The sequence below is a fragment of the Kwoniella shandongensis genome, chromosome 14 (assembly GCF_008629635.2).
Source record: "Kwoniella shandongensis chromosome 14, complete sequence".
NCBI classification, from domain to species: Eukaryota; Fungi; Basidiomycota; class Tremellomycetes; order Tremellales; family Cryptococcaceae; genus Kwoniella; species Kwoniella shandongensis.
Genome location: NC_089300.1, coordinates 855 through 21,305, shown reverse-complemented (window position 1 = coordinate 21,305; position 20,451 = coordinate 855). Strand labels below are relative to the sequence as shown.

The following is a 20,451-nucleotide window of genomic DNA, read 5'->3' as shown; positions in this document are numbered from 1 at the left end:
ACGATGTGTTTACGATGTGAAATGACGATACGCGATGGTTTTGCTTCGTACAAGTGGACGAAGATGATATAGAGAACCCAGTCCCCACGACACAGGAGAATGCAACGTTTTGCCACTCAACCCGTCCCTCCTAGTCTATCTGCGAAGCCAACCGTGACAAGGGAAGATGTCTACTGCTTACCCATCCGTCGACGAACCTGCTGGTGATATCGAAGCCGCCTCCAAGGCCAAAGATCACCAACCACGTACTCCAACTTGGAAAGGTCGAATATGGGATACATTTGATCTGCCAAGAAACGAGAGAATCCTGTTGTTCAAGGTTGATGCAGTCATCTTGACTTTCGCATCGGTAGGTCCTTGATCATCTAGCGTCGATTGTTTCATGGCTGATTGTCCTTTTCTTCCTCAGCTTGGATACTTCTTAAAGAACCTAGATCAGTCGAATATCAATTCGGCAGTGAGTGACGAAGATGTCCCGTCCAATCAAAGTCCTAGCCACGCATTGATGGACCCAAATCATCCCTTAGTTCCTTTCTGGTATGAAAGAAGAATTGGGGATGTACAAGAACGAGCTCGTAACGGCTACTACTATTTGGACAGTCGGCTATGTTATTGGCCAAATCCCTTCCAATCTGCTGTTGACTAGAGTACAGCCCCGCTACGTCATCCCTGCGGTAGGTGTCTCTTACCTTCCTTTCGCTATCTGAGACTGTATCATAACGGTGTATTGCTTACTTCCTCTCATGACAGCTTGAACTCGGCTGGGGTATCGCCACGCTCGGTTCATATTCCGTCAAATCGTACAAATCACTGTATGCGCTTCGATTCCTCGTCGGCTTGTTCGAGTGAGTGAAAATCTCCTGAGTGCATTGTCATCATACTGATGGGAGACCTTCCTCATCAAGGTCGGGCTTCTATCCTGGTATCCACTATGTTCTTGCGTCGTGGTACACTCCGCGAGAACTAGGTAAACGAGCGATGATCTTCTGGCTCGCCGGTACATTTGGTTCGATGTTTAGCGGCTTCCTTCAAGCTGCTGCTTTCACTCACTTGAATGGGGTTCACGGTCTTACCGGATGGCGGTCAGTATCCTACTGTATCCGTGCCACAGGGGACTTTGTTAGCTGACTCCACTCAAAGATGGCTGTTCATCATCGATGCGATCATCACGCTCCCAATCGCCCTTCTGGGGTTCACGTTCTTCCCTTCGAGTCCCTTACAGGACACAAAGACTTGGTGGTTGAGTGAAGACGTAAGCCTGGCAATATCAACCACCCGACAGCACATCCGTGCTGATCAGCCCATTTTTATCGACCAGGAATATGCTCTTGCCCGACGACGTATTCGTGCGGTCGGTCGGGCAGGAAGAGAGCCATGGAGTCTGTCAAAGGTCAAAAGACTTCTATCTCACTGGCATGTCTACTTCCTTCGTAGGTTTGCTGTCCGTGCTGGTGTGGAGCTGTGGGCTGATCCGAGCACGTCAATCGACAGCTATTCTATATGTCGTAAGTAACTGCGAGTTGTTGACGAGGAGGACCTGTCTCGTACGTGCTGACCATGATGGCGAATCGTAGATCTGGAACAACGCTGGTGGACAGAATGCGATGGGATATTGGCTGAAGTCGTTCAACTCGAAACCGTATCCCGGTGGGGATGTACGATTTTCTGTAGCGCAGATCAATCAGCGTGAGCCCATCTCTTTCAACCTGAATGAGGATTTCAGTTTAACCTCGATTGGGAACCCTTTGCGATGTTCAGTCCCATTGGTCACTTCAGGTATCTTCATCGCCAGTGCCTTCCTCTACGCCTGGCTATCTGATGGACCTCTGAGGGGTAAACGTTGGCCATTCATCTATTCCAACGCTATCTTCCAAGTGAGCTTTGCCGCCGTCTTTGGCGAGCTGAGTCGTCGGCCTTCCGATGTACAGTACTAACGATCAACCTTTCATAGATAGGTTTCGCTGCCACCTTCAGGAAGCTTGACCTTTATAAAGATATTCAGACTACAAAAATCCTATACTGGTTTTCAAACTTTGGATTTGGAGCTGGACCTCTCATTTTGGTCTGGATCAACGAGCTATGCTCCGATGATACCGAGAAGAGAGCGTTGCTTGTCGCGGCTGCCAATGATTTTGCATATGTCTTGCAGGCCATCGTAAATGCTACACCTCATTGCATATCCGAGCGACTGACTGACTGGCTTCTCGAACCGATAGGCACCCAACTTTGTGTGGAAGACGACAGACTTCCCAGCAGCCAGAAAGGGATGGACGTACAGCATGTGCATGTCGATTGCGCTGAGTAAGTGTAATATGCAGAAGGCATCTACATGTCAGCGGAAGACTGATTAACCACGCTCAGTTGTATGGACCACTATCATCCTCGGACTCATTCAATGGGACAAGAGAAAGGCAAGACAAAGTGCTTGGTCTAAGTCCTCCGTGCACGACAACGACGTCGAGGCCATTGCCGAAAACCCAGACACGAAAGACATTGGCTCTCCGACTAGCTCAGACCACCAATATAACATCGAATCCACACACCACGTCTTGGGGAAAGGCACGACACACGATATCCATTCACGAGCCTAAACCAAATCTCTATCTGGACCCCGAATACATGCCTCAGCAGCGAATATGGACGAATGAAACGGGAAAAGCGACAGATATGAATGTGTATTGTTTTTAGAAGAAAGATCGCGTGCGTGGGAAGATGTACATAGCGAAGGTCGTTATTCCGACCAAAGCCATGCCTTCTACTTGCTTGCATGCGCGGTGGTTACTAATAATCCGGCTGTTCCGTCAAACGCACTGACAGGTGGTGATGGGTTGCCTGTCACGATTCCGATTGCGTGATCTTTTCCTATCTTATCTTTCAACCAGATTTGTCATTTAATAACCGAGTCGAGTGGCGCTAAATACGGCAAGGTTGACGTGCTTTGTGGCACTAGTCTCTGATTTCATCTTTCTTACCGCTGCTTAGCACGTCATTTCGACTAACTTTCGCCGTGCATACTGTATCATCTCGACGATTTGCTACTAATCAACCAAATGACACACTCTGATGCGATGTCGTGAGCGATCGTCTTGGATCCCAAGACTAGGGGACAGGGTATTTCGCCATTTCTACAATAATGAGCTTCATTCCTGCAAGGAATTGACGTCGAAAGCCAAAGGCTATAAAGTACTGACCATTCTGCATTAAAAGCGAAGATCGTCTCTTCCATTCCCATCCTTTATCGAATAGTCTCCGTCAAACTATCCTAAAAATGGCATCTACACCTTATCCCTTCCCGGAAGAGGGAGCTGGTGATATCGAAGCCAGACAAAAAGCCCTTGATCCCGAACATACCAAAGTCACCTGGAAAGGTAGAATATGGGATACTTTTGACAGACCCCCTGCGGAGCGAAAGCTCCTTTTCAAGGTTGACGCGGTCATCCTGACCTTTGCCTCGGTGAGATATTCCACTTAATATCATACATCCAAGTCTTTGTTTCTGATACAGGGACGCTATAGCTTGGTTACTTCCTGAAAAACTTGGATCAAACGAATATTAACTCTGCTGTAGGTGTCTGATAGACTCCATATCATCGCCGACGACTTGCTGATCTCCACTTAATCTTGCAGTTCTTGTCCGGCATGAAGGAGGACCTGGGTATGCACGGCAATGAGCTTGTCACTGCCGTGTCCATCTGGACTGTCGGTTACGTGATTGGACAAATTCCAGCCAACCTCTTGATTTCAAGGGTTGAGCCTCGATGGGTCATTCCTGCTGTAAGTGCTTTCTCGTTGAGCCGACTAGCAGGAGACACAAAAATTGACACATACGTCGTACTACAGTTGGAGCTTGGTTGGGGTATTGCCACCCTCGGATCGTACGCTGTCAAATCGTACAAGTCCCTCTACGCCCTCCGATTCCTCGTCGGTCTCTTCGAGTCCGGCTTCTACCCCGGTATTCACTACATGCTCGGATCATGGTACACACCTGCTGAGCTCGGAAAACGAGCGATGATCTTCTGGTTGGCTGGTTCTCTCGGTCAGATGTTCAGCGGTTTCCTACAAGCGGCCGCATACAAGAACCTCTCCGGTGTTCACGGTCTTGCTGGTTGGCGATGGCTTTTCATCATCGACGCTATCATCACTCTACCCCTAGCTCTTTTGGGCTTCCTCTTCTTCCCTTCTCAACCTCTGCAAGATAAGAAGACGTGGTGGTTGACCGAGGACGTGAGTGCACCAACCATGTAAAACACACTTCGTACTTGGCTGACCAAACCCATGCAGGAGTTTGCCCTTGCTCAAAGTCGTCTCAGGAAGGTCGGTCGAGCCGGTAAGGAGCCTTGGAACGGTGCCAAGATCAGGCGTATTTTGACCAGCTGGCACACTTACGCTCTTCGTAAGTTATTCCGATATTACCTGTGTGTATGTCAGCTGACCATACTCCGTAGCTTTGATCTACATCTTGTGGAACAACGCTTACCCTCAAGCTCCTATCGGTTATTGGCTCAAGTCATTCAACTCGAAACCGTTCCCTGGTGGTGCCAAGAGGTTCTCGGTATCTCAAATCAATCAACGTACGTGTACTAAAGCCCTCAGCCCTGGCGCTTAGGCACTGACTGTATCCGTTTTTCCGTCCCGTAGTGCCTTTACCGCAAACTGCCATCTTTGTCTGTTTCTCAATCTGTTTTGCTTGGTTGTCAGATGGAGCATTCCGAGGGCTTCGATGGCCTTTCATTTACATCGGTGCGGTGTATTCGGTGAGTGGGTATGGAAGTGAACGCTGAGTCACTTTAGGCTGATCAACACTCCCTTACACAGATCATTATCGCTGCCATCTTTATCCACTTCCCCTTGTACAAGAACGTCAGCCATACGATGGTATTGTATTGGTTCTCGACTGCTCTTGAAGGTGCCGGACCTTTGATCTTGACTTGGATCAACGAGATCTGTGCGAGCGATACCGAAAAGCGAGCCATCACCGTCGCTGCGGCGAACGACTTGGCCTACGTGGTCCAAGCTGTGGTAAGTCTAATTTTGCACGGCCTTGCGGAGACACATGTTGACCGAAATTGTGTGTCGCGTCATTTAGGCCCCCAACTTTGTGTGGAAGACTGTCGACTTCCCAAGGGCCAAAAAAGGGTGGACATGGGTGTTGTCACTGAATGTCCTACTCAGTGAGTCGACTTGTTCGTCTAGACATGCAACATCGCTGACCTACCGCCTCTCTAACAGTTGTGCACACCACTTTCGTTATCTTCATGCTGCGAAGAGATAAACGCCGAGCCGCTATCGACGCTGCCAGTCCCATCGTTTCCCCCACAGAAGTGTATGACAATGAGGAGTCCAAGAGTGATAGTTACGATAGTCGTGATGGTTCTCCTCGATTGGAGGCGACTGGAGACAGAGACGGTCACGTTCTATACCACGAACAGGCCCCAACCAGAGTGTAATAGAATAGTAGTTGGATTTGGGTTAACGGATAATGTCATTTGTCGAAGAAGTCATCTACAGGTTCGAGATCAACTTACATCAGTATACGTTTGTGTAGATACAGTGCTAGAAAGGTATGCAATGAATACGATCTCTGGAACTACACTTCCCATTCCACTGCCGCTTTCGGTGAAGCAGTTGTGCTCAGTCAAACAGGCCAACCTCAATGGGTCTGTACATGAGGGCCACTTCACGTTGCGAGGTACAATCGCTCGCGGTGAAGAACATGACACCAAACAGCTCTCGCATTAGGCGATCATCACGAGAATATAGTCCAATCATGCATGACCGTTCTTTAAGCTGTACAACGTGTATCTTCTATCTATGCCGCGGAGGCAGCGACCCGTCTTGCGATTCCCTCAGCTGCCTTTTTGTTCGTCTCCTCTTGCGCACTCTTGTACTGTTCTTCCTCTGGAGTTGCTTTGAAATCCGGCAGGTTCGCCAGCTCCGCCGGATCGAGGCCATACCTCTCGGCGATGAGCAACTTGATCTTTGCGCTCTCCGCCAGCCATTCCTCCGAGTGACCCTCGATAGGTGGAGCGCCAAACACCGCTGCCTCCGAATTGATCCAAGCAACGGTATCTTCGACATAGGTCTTTTCCCCATCTCTGTTTAGGAGATGACTGAACTTGCCCTCACCCTTCTCACGAACGAGCTTGGCGTAAGCCTTCCAACGACCTGCCTCGTCTGGTATTCTCGCGTTGCCAGAGAAGACACGTGCGATCGAGATCGATTGGTACTCAAAGAACGAGAATGCGGAAGTATTGACACTCAAACCGAGGAAGGTGAGTGTTGGATCGGGGATGTAGAAGACGTCTCGGTAAAGGTTGAGAACACCTCAGTGACCAAGGGCGAGAACGTGGCAGGTTTGGAAGATCCGGGGTCTTTGTGGAACTGAGGCAAGAAGGGGAACGAGTATTGATACCTGAGATAAAAGTATAATCACATCAGCGCATCGAATAAGTGACAAAGTAAATGAATCCACTTACCCGGTAGCAAAGATGATCTCATCCACTCCGGTGAGTGTCCGACCATCGGTCAACTCGATGGTTCCCTCTGATAAAGCTTGTCCAGGCTTGAGCGGTACGAATCGTTTGATCTCGGCAACCTTTTCCGAGTTATCAGGCACGAGATATCGCTGCATCCGTCGTTGTTGTTGATAGGCCACGGGACCTCGGAGAACGTTTTTCCCCACGAGGTAGAGTTTGTTGACGTGCGGAGAGAGATCACGAGCGATATCGTTACCACTCGTGCCGAGACCGACGATCAGAACGGTCTAGGCCCACGTCAGCTGTGTACAGCTTTGATAAGCGGTTAAAAGATCTCACTCACTTTGCCAGCGTAGGGCTCTGGAACCCGATAACCTTGAGAGTGGATGACTTTGTTAGGCCAAGCAGCAGACCATTGCTCGGCTCCTTCCAGATCAGGGATATAAGCAGCGTTGTAGTGTCCGGTAGCGACGACCAAAGCGTCGAATTCCTATATTGTATCTGGTCAGACATCTCCGCTGAACGACACGTCTCTTCAATACGGGACACCCACCTCAGTCCAGTATTCCTCTCGTGCCTTGTCGTCACCATCATCAATAACCTTTCGGAGGGTCAGGATCCAAGTATTTCCTTCCTTCACAGCCTTTTCGACTCGGGTATTGTACGATGTGAGTTTGTCGAGACCAAAGTTCTCAACGTAGTTGCGGACATAGGAGGCGATGAGTTCGTGTGAGATGTTCAGTGCTGTTCCTGGTGGGTAAGGGAAGTCCTTGAACTAGACAATGAAACCCGGACGTCAGCGTGAGGTGACCTCGGGTCAGCCGTACACACGACCTACAGCCATGGTGGTGGTCGGAACATTGTTGGTCAAGTTCCAATAACAAGGATTTGGCGGATTGAACTTGTCTCTGATCTCACGTTTGGGATCATCGACGATGCTGCTATCTCTGATGGTCGGGACGAAAGCACCCTCGGAAGGTGGAGGAGTAGGTACTGATAGCGGTAGTGAGACGGCGGGCTTCCAGTTCCAAATGCCACCAGGTTTATCCTGTCTCTCAAAGACTCGGACTCGTAATCCTGCATCACGGAGCTGTCTGATCGCAGGGGAGCCTGATGGACCAGACCCAATGATCGCGACTGATCGAACCGGGTGGTCGAAGGTGTGGAAGTTTGTGTTCTCGTCAATGGATGTCATTTTGGATGTGAGGGTGAGTGGACGACCCAGACAAGTTCAAAGGTAATTCGGCGGGCCTCACTTAGAAGTAGGAGGATTGTCAAGTCACATACTTACGACAAGGACCGTTGAAGTGCATTCCAAGCCCGTTTTCGCGTCGGTCGTAAGCGACGAGTTGAGAATAACCAACATGACTGTCTCACCTTGTAAAAGAAGGTGATATCACGTTTTTCCATGCATACCTCGTGTATAGGTTGCTGTTGTGATGATCACGCCATGAAATGTGATGTGACTGATCCTAGTGCTTAGCCGAACTCACCTTTCCTCAACATTGCAAATCGATAAGCCGGGAGAAGATTGAGTGATCAGGCACCATCACGTCAATCAAGCTAATCTCCGAGTCGTCTTACATTTCTGATGTGATGTCTCTCACTGATTGACTAAGCTATCACATCCATTGGAACTCACACGGTCTAGTCGAGCAACAAGTCAACAGCGTGGTCTGTATCCGATCAAAACACCTTAACACACTCCGATGTTGACAGCAGCCCATCGCCATTACACCCCCGGCTAATACCACACCGTAGCCACCAGCTTGCAATGACAGTCACTCCTCGCGAAAAGGTCAAGGTCGGTATCATTGGTGCTGGTCCAGGTGGCCTAGCAGCCGCAATAAACTTTCTTCGCATCCCCTTTGTCGACTTGAGCGTGTTCGACCAAGCGACAGAGCTACGAGAGGTCGGAGCGGTACGTCATACCGTTACCGTTCTTTCTATGTCCACCCAAAGCTAAAGTATCCTTCGAATGCCGTAGGGAATCAGTATTAACGAGAACACATGGCGACATCTTCGTCTACTCGGTGCTGCCGACAAGATTGAACAGTATACCAAACGTGGGGACAGCAGTAAGATCGATGGCGAGCACAGGTCGGTTCGGATATTCGTGACTTGTTTCCGCTTGTCTGACTTACTGTATGTAGAAACGGTCTCACGGGAGAACTGCTCTCAAGAAGATTCCAGAGTGGTAAGTTGAGCGATCATCGGTCTTGGACGGGTTTGTGTTGAACAATCCGTGTTACAGCCGACCCCAACGCTCCCCCGCGCTCTCGTATCGAGCGATACAAACTTCAGCGAGCACTTCTCTCTCAGATCCCCGAAGACCTAATTCAGCTCTCCAAGAAGGTGACCAGGATCCAAGACACTACTCAAGGTGTCACAGTGACCTTTACGGACGGCAGTACTGCCGGACCCTTTGATCTCGTCATCGGTGCTGATGGTATTCGATCGGTTAGTACAGCGTGAATCTGCGCGATCAAGTGCCCATCAGACTCTCCAGGTCGTACGGCAACACGCCTTCCCGGATCACAGACTCAGCTACACTGGCAAGGTCGCCTATCGTGTGATTATCCCTGCTGAGAAAGTCGCGCATGTCAAGAACATCCCATCGGGCTCTACATTCTGGCACACAACAAAGACACACGTTTACACTGATCCGCTGGACAATGGTTTGTTTGAGATCGCAACAAGAGCTATCGAGTCTGAGGAGCACGGCAATAAAGTCAGCTGGGGTCAAAAGGTACCAAAGTCTCAGGTGGTGCATCACTACGATGTATGTTGGGTCTGCTTTGCTTCGGTACGTTCTCGCCGCTGACCTCGCTTTAAGGGCTACTGTGAGACCATCCGACAGATCATAGCGGCCCCAGATGAATGGCTAGAGTTTGCCATGTTTGGTGGACCGAGGTTAGAATCTGTTATCCACAATGACCGAATTGCCTTGTTAGGTGATGCCTCCCATCGTAAGTGTAATGTGAGTGAGTGAGAACCATAGACTGACAGACACTGCTCATAGCACTATCTGGCGCGTTCGGTTCCGGAGCTGCGTTCGCCTTTGAGGATGCACTCATTCTGGCTCGAGCGATCGAGTACACCTACGCACGCAATCAAACCATTGGCGAGGCGTTGAAGCTTTACGACGAGATCAGATCGCCTCATTACAAAGGTTTAGTAAGTCTTATCCACTCCTCCTCACAAAGGGCCGCGCTGAATTAATTGTTGAAACAAAGTACTCCGTGTTAAACGGGCATGCCGATACCGCGAGAGAGGTTGCAGCGATCTCCCCAGCTCTCAGCGAAAACGAGCTTATAGCAGAATCACTGAGCCGGAACTTCAAGTCGTCAAATGATTGGATTTACAAGTACGACGTGAGTGATGGCCAGGGATCAAGCCGCATAGATCGATGCTGACACCTTGAGATACAAAGGTTACCAAGGTATGGGATGAGAGGATCAAGGAGGAGGAGACCAAGCACAATCTCGCGGGGATGTCGTCGGAAAGCAGCGGAAAGAAGGAGCCTGCTACGGCCACTGTGCCTCACGTCGCTGTTTCAGCTTAAGCGACTGGCGAATTGGGGTTTAGGTTCTGGACACAACAGATAGATGAGAGACACAGGTGATGCGCTATGCAGGATCTTGGCTCACGTGCATCTCAAGTGACAGCTTCTGACCAAAGCTTCAATTTCCATAACCATCTGCTAAAAGCGGGTCTACCTGAAATTGCCACTTGGATCTGGCAAGGTTGGTTGACGTGAATGTCCAGATGTCAAGGTCTGCAAAATGAACCTCACATGCAAATCGTAATGTTGACGAGCCAAAACACTTTGTGGACTCTCGCCTCCTCCTCGGGTCCACTCAATCACAGCATGTCCCAAACTCACGTCCAGGTCTCTTGTTGGCGCCTGTCTCCTTTTCACTGGTGGCTGGGATAACCCTGAACAAAACAGGTCGTTTCAGCAGAATAGCCTTGGCCGTTACGAAGGAAGTCAACTGGGAGATGTTGCTGGAGCAGGAAAGCGGTTACGGAAGGCCAACCTATTGGGTACCGCTAATGAGTACCAGAGCAGTATACATTGCATTCGGTTGCGAGATGGGGAGTATGGATACCCAGATGTACGTTGCCCGAAATCGGATGTATCGACGACAGAGTTGGTGAGGCAAAGTCCTTTCACCGAATGAACAGAAAAAGTTGAGATCGACGTCAACGATGTGGCGTGGAAATTCACTTGAGCTAATTCCAAGTGGATGCCGTGAATAGGCTGAAACTAGATGGAGGCGGTTCTGATGCCGGAGACGCCTCATCCACAAAGTCCACACGGAGCTAAAAGGTCCGGCGACAACGGCAAGTTACAATTGGATCGTAGCTAAACTGAAAACGTACCCAAATAGCGGAAAAGGATAACTCGTGGACTTTAGCAGCGCGGTATCAGACCACAATATCGAGGAAGTCTTTGATGCTAGGGTCGCCGTTTGGTGTGAAAACGGTAAATGATCTTTGATTTCGATGTATCAGTGGCTTGAATTATCGTAGGAATTTCAGACAACGCCTCAGGGCTAAACGATCAAACACCGCGACTAACCGGAAAGTTCCGACCCATTCTCGGACGCAGAGCCTTGCAGAGCCTCGTGCACAATTAGGACGATCAGGTACCGTGAACTGAATGCACCCGAACACATGCATGGTTCTTGTGATACGAAATGGGTTGCACGAAGCTAAAATGACTGAATGGCAGAATCGATATAACGGCATGAACCCGGATCGGGTGATTAAGCTAATTAATTTTCGACAACGCCAAGCCGGTTGTGGAGGGGGCGTTGCAGCTGATACAACCCTTCCTGCGGGGTTATTCCACCCTGCCAACCATCGTGATCATTATATCCAGCTCATGCACCGCACTGACTGGAATCGTTCAGGAACCGCCATATTCCAGAGCTACCAAGTTGCATAAACTGTCTCGGTGACCGGGCGATGAGAAGGCGCCGTTGAGCTAATTTCTTCACCGCAACCTATTCTTAATTAAGAGTGGACTGAGACTACCGTTATCGCACGTTCATCGTCCTATATTTTCTCCACTCGTCGGAAAGGGTCACAGCTAGTCACCATTGCTCGATTTGGCGACGTCGACGCCGTTTCTGGCAACCGTAGCGTGTTTTCGTTGAGGTCGGACTGAGACATTGTGCCAAAGATCAACGGCGTAGCACATGTCGATCGTGGCCTAAACCTTAATGCAGGGGCAGTCACCGTAGGTGTTCAGTGGTAGCAGCATCGACCGCTCGTTCGAGAAAAAGGTGCATCCCTGCCTAGCAACGTCGATCTTGGCGACGCATGTATATATACAAGGATGTCAAGGATGCTCAAGATGTTTTCCGTTCGTCCATCAAACTCATCAACACAACACAACCTCACCTTTACACATCCACCGTCAATCTACTACCACTCCCCACCTTACACAATCTCAGTGCGTCAAATTAACGTCAAATCAAGACACATCAGCTAACACTTCACGCAGCAATGGTTGGCACCATTACCCTCCTCCCTCTCGCGGTCCTCGCCCTCGGCACCGCAGCGAACGCTCATGCGATCCAACGACGAGCAGCCGCCTTCGACGCGTCTGCTTATTCGACCTACCTTGGATGTTACGTCGACGGATGGCCTCACTATGTCAACGAGTACTACGACCGAAACGACAACCAGACCTTCTCGAGTTGTGTCGCTCAATGCGCCGCTAACAACTTCAAGTACGCTGGTGTCGAGTACGGTAGCGATTGTTACTGTGCCAACACTTTGACTCCTCAGTCAAACGGTGCCGGTAACAAGGCGGCCGCTTCCGAGTGTAACTACTCATGTGGAGGTGACTCCAGCAGGACCTGTGGTGGTCTCTGGCGAGTCCAGGTATATCAGTACAACCCTACCTCGGTCAACAACGCCTACGCGTCTTACAGTGCCGCTTCGTCTTCCAGCGCCGCTGCTTCTGCCTCGGTCTACTCTGCCACCTCGCTCGCCGCCTCGAGATCTGCTTCCGCTTCTGCCTACTCTGCGTCATCGCTCTCAGCATCCGGCGCAGCTTACACTGCATCGGTAGTTTCAGCATCTAACGCGGCCGCTTCCTCCAAGGCCGCCGCTTCTTCTTCGGCCGCTGCCGCCTCAGCATCATCAGCTGCTGCCGCGTCGTCTTCCGCTGCTGCTGCTGCTTCGGCTTCGTCCGCCAGCGTTGCCGCCGCTTCCTCGTCCTCTGCCGCCGCCGCTGCCTCTTCCAAGGCTGCTGCTGCCGCATCTTCATCAGCTGCAGCTGCCTCTGCATCCTCGGCCGCGGCGTCTTCTTCGTCCGCTGCTGCCGCCTCCTCGTCCGCCGCCGCTGCCGCTGCTTCCGCATCCTCCGCTAGCGCTTCCGCCGCTGCTGCTTCCGCCTCATCTGCGAGTGTCGCCGCTGCCTCTGCGTCTGCTTCCTCCGCCAGTGCGGCTCAGGCTTCCGCCTCCGCCGCTGCGGTTGCATCGTCCTCCAAGGCCGCCGCCGCTTCAGCTTCGTCAGTCGCTGCCGCTTCCGCCTCATCAGCTGCTGCCGCCTCGTCTTCCGCCGCTGCCGCTTCTGCCTCATCAGCTGCTGCTGCCTCTTCCTCTGCCGCTAGTGTCGCTGCTGCCTCTGCCTCAGCTGCCGCTGCCGCTTCTGCTTCCAGCGCTGCCGCCGCCTCTTCGTCTGCTGCTAGCGTCGCCGCTGCTTCCGCTTCGAACGCCGCTGTCGCTTCTGCCTCCTCTGCCAGCGCTGCTAAGGCATCTGCTTCCCTCGCCTCTGTGGCCGCTGCCCAGTCCGCCAGCGTCGCCGCTGCAGCCTCCGCGTCATCGGCTGCCGCTGCCTCGGCCTCTTCCGTCGCGGCCGCTATCGCCTCGTCATCTCTCGCTGCCGTTGCCTCTGCTTCATCTGCTTCCGCTGCCGCCGCCTCGTCTTCGCTCGCCGCTATTGCGTCTGCCTCTTCCGCCAGCGCTGCCGCCGCGTCTGCCTCTGCTGCTTTCGCTGCTAGCGCCACGGCCGTCTCATCCGGTTGGGCACCTGCGTCCGTCGCTTGTGTCGCTGAGGGTACCTCTGGACGAGCATTGGTCGACTCTGCGACTTACGGCAACATGACCTGGAAGGCCTGTACCGACTTCTGTAACCAGGGTGGATACACCATCGCCGGTGTCGAGTACGGTCGAGAGTGTTTCTGTGGAAGCGTCCTTTCCAACGGTGCTTCTCTCTTGAAGCCCTCTACCGACTGCTCCATGTCATGTGACGGTAACGATGCGGCGACTTGCGGTGGTTCCAACACTCTCAGGCTATTCGTCTCCAACGCTGCTCTCTCTGCGCTCTCCGCCGATCTCACCTCTAAGGTCGTCAACCTCCCTACCGGTTGGTCGACAGCCGACACCGCTTGTGTCCAGGAGGGTACTTCCGGTAGAGCTCTTGCTCTCGCCTCTACCACCTCGGACAGCATGACCGTCCCCACCTGTCTTAACTACTGTTCCGGCCTTGGTTTCGCTTACGCCGGTGTTGAGTATGGTCGAGAATGCTACTGCGGTAACTCATTGGTCAACGGCGCTTCGCTCTCCCTCCCTTCGACCACCTGTAACATGAAGTGCACCGGTGACACCGCTACCACTTGTGGTGGTGCCAACGGTCTTCAGCTCTACTACAACCCTTCGCTCGCCGTCACCAACACTGTCGTCAACAACTTTGCCTCTGAGGGTTGTATCATCGAAGTCGCTGGCCGAGCCTTGACCGGTGCTTCCACTGCTGCCTCTGACATGACCATCGAATCCTGCACCACCTTCTGTGCTGCCGGTGGCTTCAAATACGCCGGTGTTGAGTACAGTACCGAGTGTTTCTGTGGTAACAGCTTGGTCAACGGTGCCGCTGTCGACCTCGTCTCTACCCAGTGTAACATGCCCTGCGGTGGTAACTCGAAGGCGATCTGTGGTGGTCCCAACGCCATCACCTTGTACAAAAGCAACTAGTAGCTAGTAGTTCATATGGCATCAGTAGTATCAGAGTGGTTATGATCAATGCATCCATCTAATCTCCATAGTTGCGCACCGCTTGTCATTGTGGATCTTGTTGTCGCATCCACATACCACTCTTTCATCCACTGCGCGCTGTCGACATCGCTTCACCTTTGACCCTGCTTGACCTGATACACCATCATGCTCACAACTCTGTTATCTAATGACTTGTTGAAACTTTTGGTGCAATCCGTTATTTGAAGACAGACACTCGGTGAGAGAGGGAGGAACGGTGAGGGTGTCTCAGATCTACGACGACTGTTGTCGTACCGGCAGTCGCAAAGACCGCGATATTGCCGTCTGCATGTAGTGCAACTGCATGACGAAGAAAGATGAGCGTGTCCAAACTTTGGCGCAGTAATATGGTCGGAGATGCAGTGTGCGGTGTCGACGAGTGTGGATAGGAGCAAAGTCGAATTGAGATTCAGTAATCAACACGAATCCAGGGGTCACGCTCTCCATTACTGAATCACGTTGGTTCCTGTCGGTCAGTGACTGGCACGCCAAGCGGGTCAATGCACATGAAACGCCGCTGTGACCTCCGTTGGTGTCTGCCTCTGATTGCACAGCGGATGGGATGCCAACGTGTAACTAGGCTGTGCATGTTTCAAGATGATTAAAAACCGGACCAATTGTGGATGCTAACGCTGCCCAGCAAGTCGCGTTGTTGTTGATACATCCACCCTCCCTTGTACACTCCCCCATGGTGCCAAGGACTGTAACCTGGCCTAAGTCTGTGCAACTGGGAAGGATAGCACGTTTAGTTACGTCAGAGGCGTGGAAGAACGAGAACACGGGAGGCATAATCCGATGATCATATTGTGGTGGGGAAAGGTAGAAGAGCGCGAGGGAAGGAGGGGAACGAAGGGGTTTTTAAGGGGTAAAATGTTAAGGGACAGGGGGTCACAATGGAAATTACAATGATACAATGATACAATTCAAACGAGGCGAGAGACGGAAGGGAGATTTCAAGAGAATGGGCCAAGACACCCCGGTTTTTTCTGTATTTTGTTGCAGCAGTGCAAACAGTGTCAGGAGCAACAGCTAAACACTGCAAACATACTGCAATACGCGCAAATCACGCAGCAGCAATGGAAAAAGAGAAAGAGAAACAATGACAGCATCGGTTTGATTGAAAAAACAGGTCCTGCGCTACTACGGCTTGCTACGGTGCATTGATCCGCAATACACATACACACATACATACATACACTTGACACTCACACTTTACACTGCCTGCACAGATCACGTACTGAAACTCATCTAGACCCGGAAAACAGAGTCAACATTCTTTTTTTACTCCCCATATCTCTTTATCTTTCCAACATTCATCGACTCTAATCATATACCCCAACATCGGCGACGCGTTTATGCCCGATGACAGTCAACGAACCCAGATACTCATCCTCAGCTTTCGACTGCTGTCGACAGTCACAGGACTCGGAGGATCTCGAGAGCGCGCCTCTGATCGTTACGGACGAGCTGCAAGATGACTTCGTACCCACCCCTTGGATATGGCAAGATCCATCCTTATCACTATGCGCTTTCATAGGACTTGCCAGTATCATACGTCTATTCATTGCATTCCCATTCCCAACGACAATCCCTCTCTTCATCGGCCTCGCACTCTCCATCAGCTGCTGGGCGATAACATCATGGTGTAGATTAGGATGGGCGGTTGTGTGTCAAAGGCGGGGACAGAAGACAACGATGAGGAGGTGTTCTTCATCTTTCCACACGGCGCTGGTCGTCGCGACGATAGCGTTGCTGTGGTGGTGCTACCTGGGAGTGAAGATACCAGCAGAGGAGTTACCAGTGTTACATCCCACCGACCCAAACGTTCCGGAGCGATATTTCATTGGCGCGAATCTGTACGACAACGAGGATGTGTTGAAGTCATGGTTCACAGAGCTGCCGAAGCTGATTCAGTATCGTGAGTTGATTGAATGAGTGTTCATAGCTGACATACTCAGTCGGCGCCAACAACACCTACATCTCCATTTACGAGAGCAACTCCCGCGATCAGACAAAACCCCTGCTACGCCAGCTTCACCACAACCTCGACGCAATGGGTGTGCCTCATCGTATCCTGTGCGAAGATGATGACAACCGCTGGTGGCCGTATCCCACGTCCCCAGAACGAATCCAGTACCTCGCAGACGCCCGGAATCGTGTTCTCGAACCGTTACAGAGCGACAATGCGACCATCCGGCTTCCTTCCTACGACTCTTACACCAAGATCGTTTTCCTCAACGACATCCGCTTCTCATTCCAGAGCATCGTGCGATTGCTGGCAACACGACTGGACGGAGATGCGTCGAAGCCAGGAGAGTACGATTTGGCGTGTGGGATGGATTTCGGCGCAGCTGGACTGTACGATACGTGGGTCGCGAGGGATGTGTGTGGGACACCGATGAGAGCGTTTTGGCCGTTTGTCAAGGACGAGCTGAGCGTGCAGAGGATCATGGAGGAGAAGCCGTTGGAAGTTGCGACGTGTTGGAACGGTGTGGTTGCGTTCCCTTCGGGTCCGTATCTATACCGACCGAAGACGTCGGTGAGGAAGAGAGGATGGAAGATGATTGATAATGGTGAGTTTTCGTCGTGTCGAGCTTTGCTGACTTTGTAGACACCTTCCCTGGTTCACGTCAATCACCACCTATCGAGCTCCCCCTCAAATTCCGCTCTTCCGCTCTTGACGCTTGTGATCATTCCGAATCCTTCCTTTTCGGCTATGATCTGCATCGACTGTATCACTCCGAGTCACGTCCGCCCCGAATAATAATGAATCCATCCGTTCGCGTGGCCTACCAGGAGAACTGGTTCAGGTGGCACAATGGGGTGTTGAGGATGCCAATAATACGCTGGTGGCTGAGTGAGTGTGCCGTCTTTTCATGCCTTTGCCCAGCTGACACCTCCTCAGACCTTTGGAGCAGAGGGGTACCGCTCGTCTTTGTCAACTGGCTGTGGGAGGCGGGAAGCACACGGCGGGATCATTGTACTTGGTCCGCCTTGCAGATTGGTGCGCCGGCGCGATGTCCAAAACTTCCAGAAGCGCGGCAAAGAGGTTGGGGGGCCTCTGGATAAATCAACAAAAGTAGTTGTGTTTGTACGATTAATTAATGTATCTATTATGATGTTTGCGTCGGGGGGACGAAGTGAATGATAAACATTCAGTAATATATATATCTGTATGCATGAATATCCCAAATTTCATTGTGTCTTGGTTCGGTAAGCAAAAGACTACGTGGGCGGGAAAAGGGGGCAATTAATCGACGCTGGCCGCTGAGTCATGACCGAGGAGGGTCCCGTCACATACTTCTGTGCAGACAGATAGTGTAGCATACCAAGTGCCTGGGCGTACATGCACAAGTATTGTATCGTATCATGTCAAGCTCGACACGCAGGTCGGGTCAGAAACCGCTCTGATTCCCACAGAAGTCTGTTATGACTTGCGTTGGTTGCCCTCCATGCCGGTTCACCGGTCTTGGCATGGGTCACTACACGCTGTATCTAAACAAATGGTACAATATCAGAACACACCCGGTTCTTTAGGAATGGAGAGGTATATCACATACAACTAACAAAGGATAGCATCAACTGAATGCACAGGATCCGCGCCCGATCAGACGGAACAACCTGCATTGACCTCTACGATATGAATGCCAATTGTGTGAGTTACACGAAGCGAACTTGACTACGAAATATACAGTGCAAGTTACACGACTCGGCCATGATAGCATCTCTTCATCAAAGTTGTGATCCGACTGATCCTGCGAGAGAGTATCGGTTTCGTGTATCTCAAGCTGCTTGACAAAGCGGACAACGCAACCCGGGTGTGATTTCAGAGCGTTATGTCATGACGAAGACCATAGTAGATGACATCTACCTTGCTGCTACTGATGGGTCCAGGGCTAGTGACAACACGACATGGACCTTCACTGCCCGGCATCGATGAAGAAGACAACGTAGAGCCTCGTCACTGTCCTGAATCCGTCACATCGCAACATTCACATTTTACAAAGCGATTTTACTATTTCCCACCGAACAACGCTTTCTGGGTGTCATATCCGTACTTGAGCGTGCCATGCCAATAGGGTGGCGCCGTTGCCTTGGTTACCAACCACGCATCGTCAAGCGTCTTGACAACTTCCTCAGGAAGAGGACCCTTCTCCAGATCTTTGAGATTGCTCTCCAGCTGACTTTGACTGCTGACGCCGATGATGATCCCGTCGCCACCGTCTGTTCCCACGTTGAGTGCCGAGTGATGCATGCACCATCGGAGCGCGATCTCCAACAGGGTCAGGTTGTGCTTCTCCCCAACCTTCTCGATCATCGAAAGAGCTTCGAACGTAGCGTCCTTGAAGTAACGTGCTCGGTAATTGGCTCCGGCGGCAGATTTCTCCCCGAATCGAGAGTATTCATCTTGTACAAGGTCTTTGGACTTGATCTTGCCCGAGAAGAGTCCTCCTGCGAGGGGGTTGTAGACAACGACGTCGATTCCGTAGCGGTGACATGCGGTGATCGTCTCGATGTCAAGGTTCCGGGCTGGCACCACCGTCAGCGAGTCTCATTCCACCACCGAGCCTTCGGCCGACCTCGACTCACTGATAGCGTTGTACATCCCCTGGTAGATAGTTGGTCGGACCCATCCACGTTCTTGGCAGATCATCACGCATTCGGCCACTTCGTACGAAGCATAGTTGCTCAATCCTAACTGTTTAAACTTCCCTTCCTTGTACAGTTTGTTGCACTCCTCGAGGGTCTCTGCGAAGTTAGTATCGCGATCCGCGGCGTGGAGATAGAAGATGTCGGTGGAGTCAGTCCCCAACTCCTTCAAGTTCCACTCGCATTTTGCTCGAATGTTGGCCGCATCGTGACCTCCGTCTTTGGCGCTAGGGTAGAACTTTGTCGCGATCTTGAGACCTCGTTCTTTCCAGCCTGCTTCACGAGTAAAAGCTTGTTGTTTCGTTCCGACGTAGCTTTTAAGCGGTAAGAGTAAGATCATCACACAGACGAAACAAACTCACCTGTATGCCGTATCAACCTCGTTGTATCCTTTCTTCTGCAGATAATCCAGACACGACTTGAACTCCGGGAGAGAAGTGATCCGAGCACCTGCATCGATGTCGGGACCAAAGGTCATGAGTCCGAGGATGACCTAAGAGAAAGCCGTAAGCATGCTGGATGTTGCAGAAGCAGCGACACATACTCTCTTCTTAGCGGATGTCTTGGATGCCATTGTTGCTGGTAAGCGAATTCCGATCTGCGGGACGAAGATGATGAAGATGATGTGAAGACAGCGGGAGATAGATGGTGACAACTCTAAGTATGACCCAGACTCGGGCCGTATGTCTCATGACGCATGGGCGGGGAACGATAGTACGTCGGACATGACCGCTCGGAGTCTCGTCAAGTCCCTTCCTGAGGCCTTACGTAGGTGACGAGATATGTATATCTCCGATTCAGTCTGTAACAATGGTCAACAGAGGCTTCAGTCGGTAAGTGTCACGACCAAGTACAACTGAATGAACGACTCATGTCGTGACACCTCAACTCGGCCTCCGAATAGTTCGACCCGTTATCCATCAGGAACCAGTTCAAAGTTGGTCCGGCGACAGCCATCGTAGGAGATGACCGATTCGACTGATTAATCGTTGAGGAAATATCTTAAATGCCCAAATTTTAGACCGATGATATCTCTATTGTGAAATCTCACTCAAAAGTATCGGAAATGCCCAAAATTCATATTTTAGTTTCCAAATAGCCCACTGACTGTATCTTCACTGCCCAAATGATCACGTGACACAATTTCAAGTGGCGCCGCACATTTTTGATTCTAACGGCCGGAAGCTGATCCCCGCCCGGGGGCGGGGCGAACACGGTCGGGACGGCCAGGAAAGCGAGCGGACAACGGCGACGGCGGCCTGAAAGCGCATGA

General features: G+C 51.3%; 7 protein-coding genes across 7 annotated transcripts; 5 read left to right on the top strand and 2 right to left on the bottom strand.

Moving 5' to 3' along the window:
* Window positions 1–166: 166 nt before the first annotated feature.
* CI109_107093 (uncharacterized protein) lies at window positions 167–2,591 on the top strand (the record flags this gene model as incomplete). The annotated part of the gene is made up of 13 exons (XM_032003550.1): window positions 167–349; window positions 410–457; window positions 528–674; window positions 751–845; window positions 906–1,082; window positions 1,141–1,252; window positions 1,319–1,430; window positions 1,492–1,505; window positions 1,575–1,686; window positions 1,759–1,874; window positions 1,952–2,155; window positions 2,217–2,301; window positions 2,362–2,591. 13 exons carry the CDS (start codon window positions 167–169, stop codon window positions 2,589–2,591), a joined length of 1,635 nt encoding a protein of 544 aa, XP_031861963.1.
* Window positions 2,592–3,268: 677 nt separating this feature from the next.
* Window positions 3,269–5,447, top strand: CI109_107092 (uncharacterized protein; the record flags this gene model as incomplete). Its single annotated transcript, XM_032003549.1, has 10 exons — window positions 3,269–3,454; window positions 3,517–3,564; window positions 3,628–3,774; window positions 3,841–4,224; window positions 4,282–4,393; window positions 4,446–4,571; window positions 4,639–4,754; window positions 4,816–5,019; window positions 5,087–5,171; window positions 5,230–5,447. 10 exons carry the CDS (start codon window positions 3,269–3,271, stop codon window positions 5,445–5,447), a joined length of 1,626 nt encoding a protein of 541 aa, XP_031861962.1.
* Window positions 5,448–5,809: 362 nt separating this feature from the next.
* Window positions 5,810–7,671, bottom strand: CI109_107091 (uncharacterized protein; the record flags this gene model as incomplete). Its single annotated transcript, XM_032003548.1, has 6 exons — window positions 5,810–6,257; window positions 6,302–6,412; window positions 6,477–6,763; window positions 6,820–6,966; window positions 7,030–7,251; window positions 7,315–7,671. The coding sequence occupies 6 exons, from the start codon at window positions 7,669–7,671 to the stop codon at window positions 5,810–5,812; spliced, it is 1,572 nt and encodes a 523-aa protein (XP_031861961.1).
* Window positions 7,672–8,250: 579 nt separating this feature from the next.
* Window positions 8,251–10,041, top strand: CI109_107090 (uncharacterized protein; the record flags this gene model as incomplete). Its single annotated transcript, XM_032003547.1, has 9 exons — window positions 8,251–8,397; window positions 8,464–8,576; window positions 8,630–8,673; window positions 8,731–8,936; window positions 8,986–9,258; window positions 9,313–9,445; window positions 9,499–9,653; window positions 9,713–9,850; window positions 9,910–10,041. The coding sequence occupies 9 exons, from the start codon at window positions 8,251–8,253 to the stop codon at window positions 10,039–10,041; spliced, it is 1,341 nt and encodes a 446-aa protein (XP_031861960.1).
* Window positions 10,042–11,993: 1,952 nt separating this feature from the next.
* On the top strand, window positions 11,994–14,468 carry CI109_107089 (uncharacterized protein; the record flags this gene model as incomplete). Its single annotated transcript, XM_032003546.1, has 1 exon — window positions 11,994–14,468. One exon carries the CDS (start codon window positions 11,994–11,996, stop codon window positions 14,466–14,468), a length of 2,475 nt encoding a protein of 824 aa, XP_031861959.1.
* Window positions 14,469–16,581: 2,113 nt separating this feature from the next.
* CI109_107088 (uncharacterized protein) lies at window positions 16,582–17,597 on the top strand (the record flags this gene model as incomplete). Its single annotated transcript, XM_065967960.1, has 3 exons — window positions 16,582–17,038; window positions 17,140–17,385; window positions 17,434–17,597. The coding sequence occupies 3 exons, from the start codon at window positions 16,582–16,584 to the stop codon at window positions 17,595–17,597; spliced, it is 867 nt and encodes a 288-aa protein (XP_065824032.1).
* Window positions 17,598–18,543: 946 nt separating this feature from the next.
* CI109_107087 (uncharacterized protein) lies at window positions 18,544–19,656 on the bottom strand (the record flags this gene model as incomplete). The annotated part of the gene is made up of 3 exons (XM_032003544.2): window positions 18,544–19,058; window positions 19,119–19,492; window positions 19,541–19,656. 3 exons carry the CDS (start codon window positions 19,654–19,656, stop codon window positions 18,544–18,546), a joined length of 1,005 nt encoding a protein of 334 aa, XP_031861957.2.
* Between the last annotated feature and the right edge of the window lie 795 nt (window positions 19,657–20,451).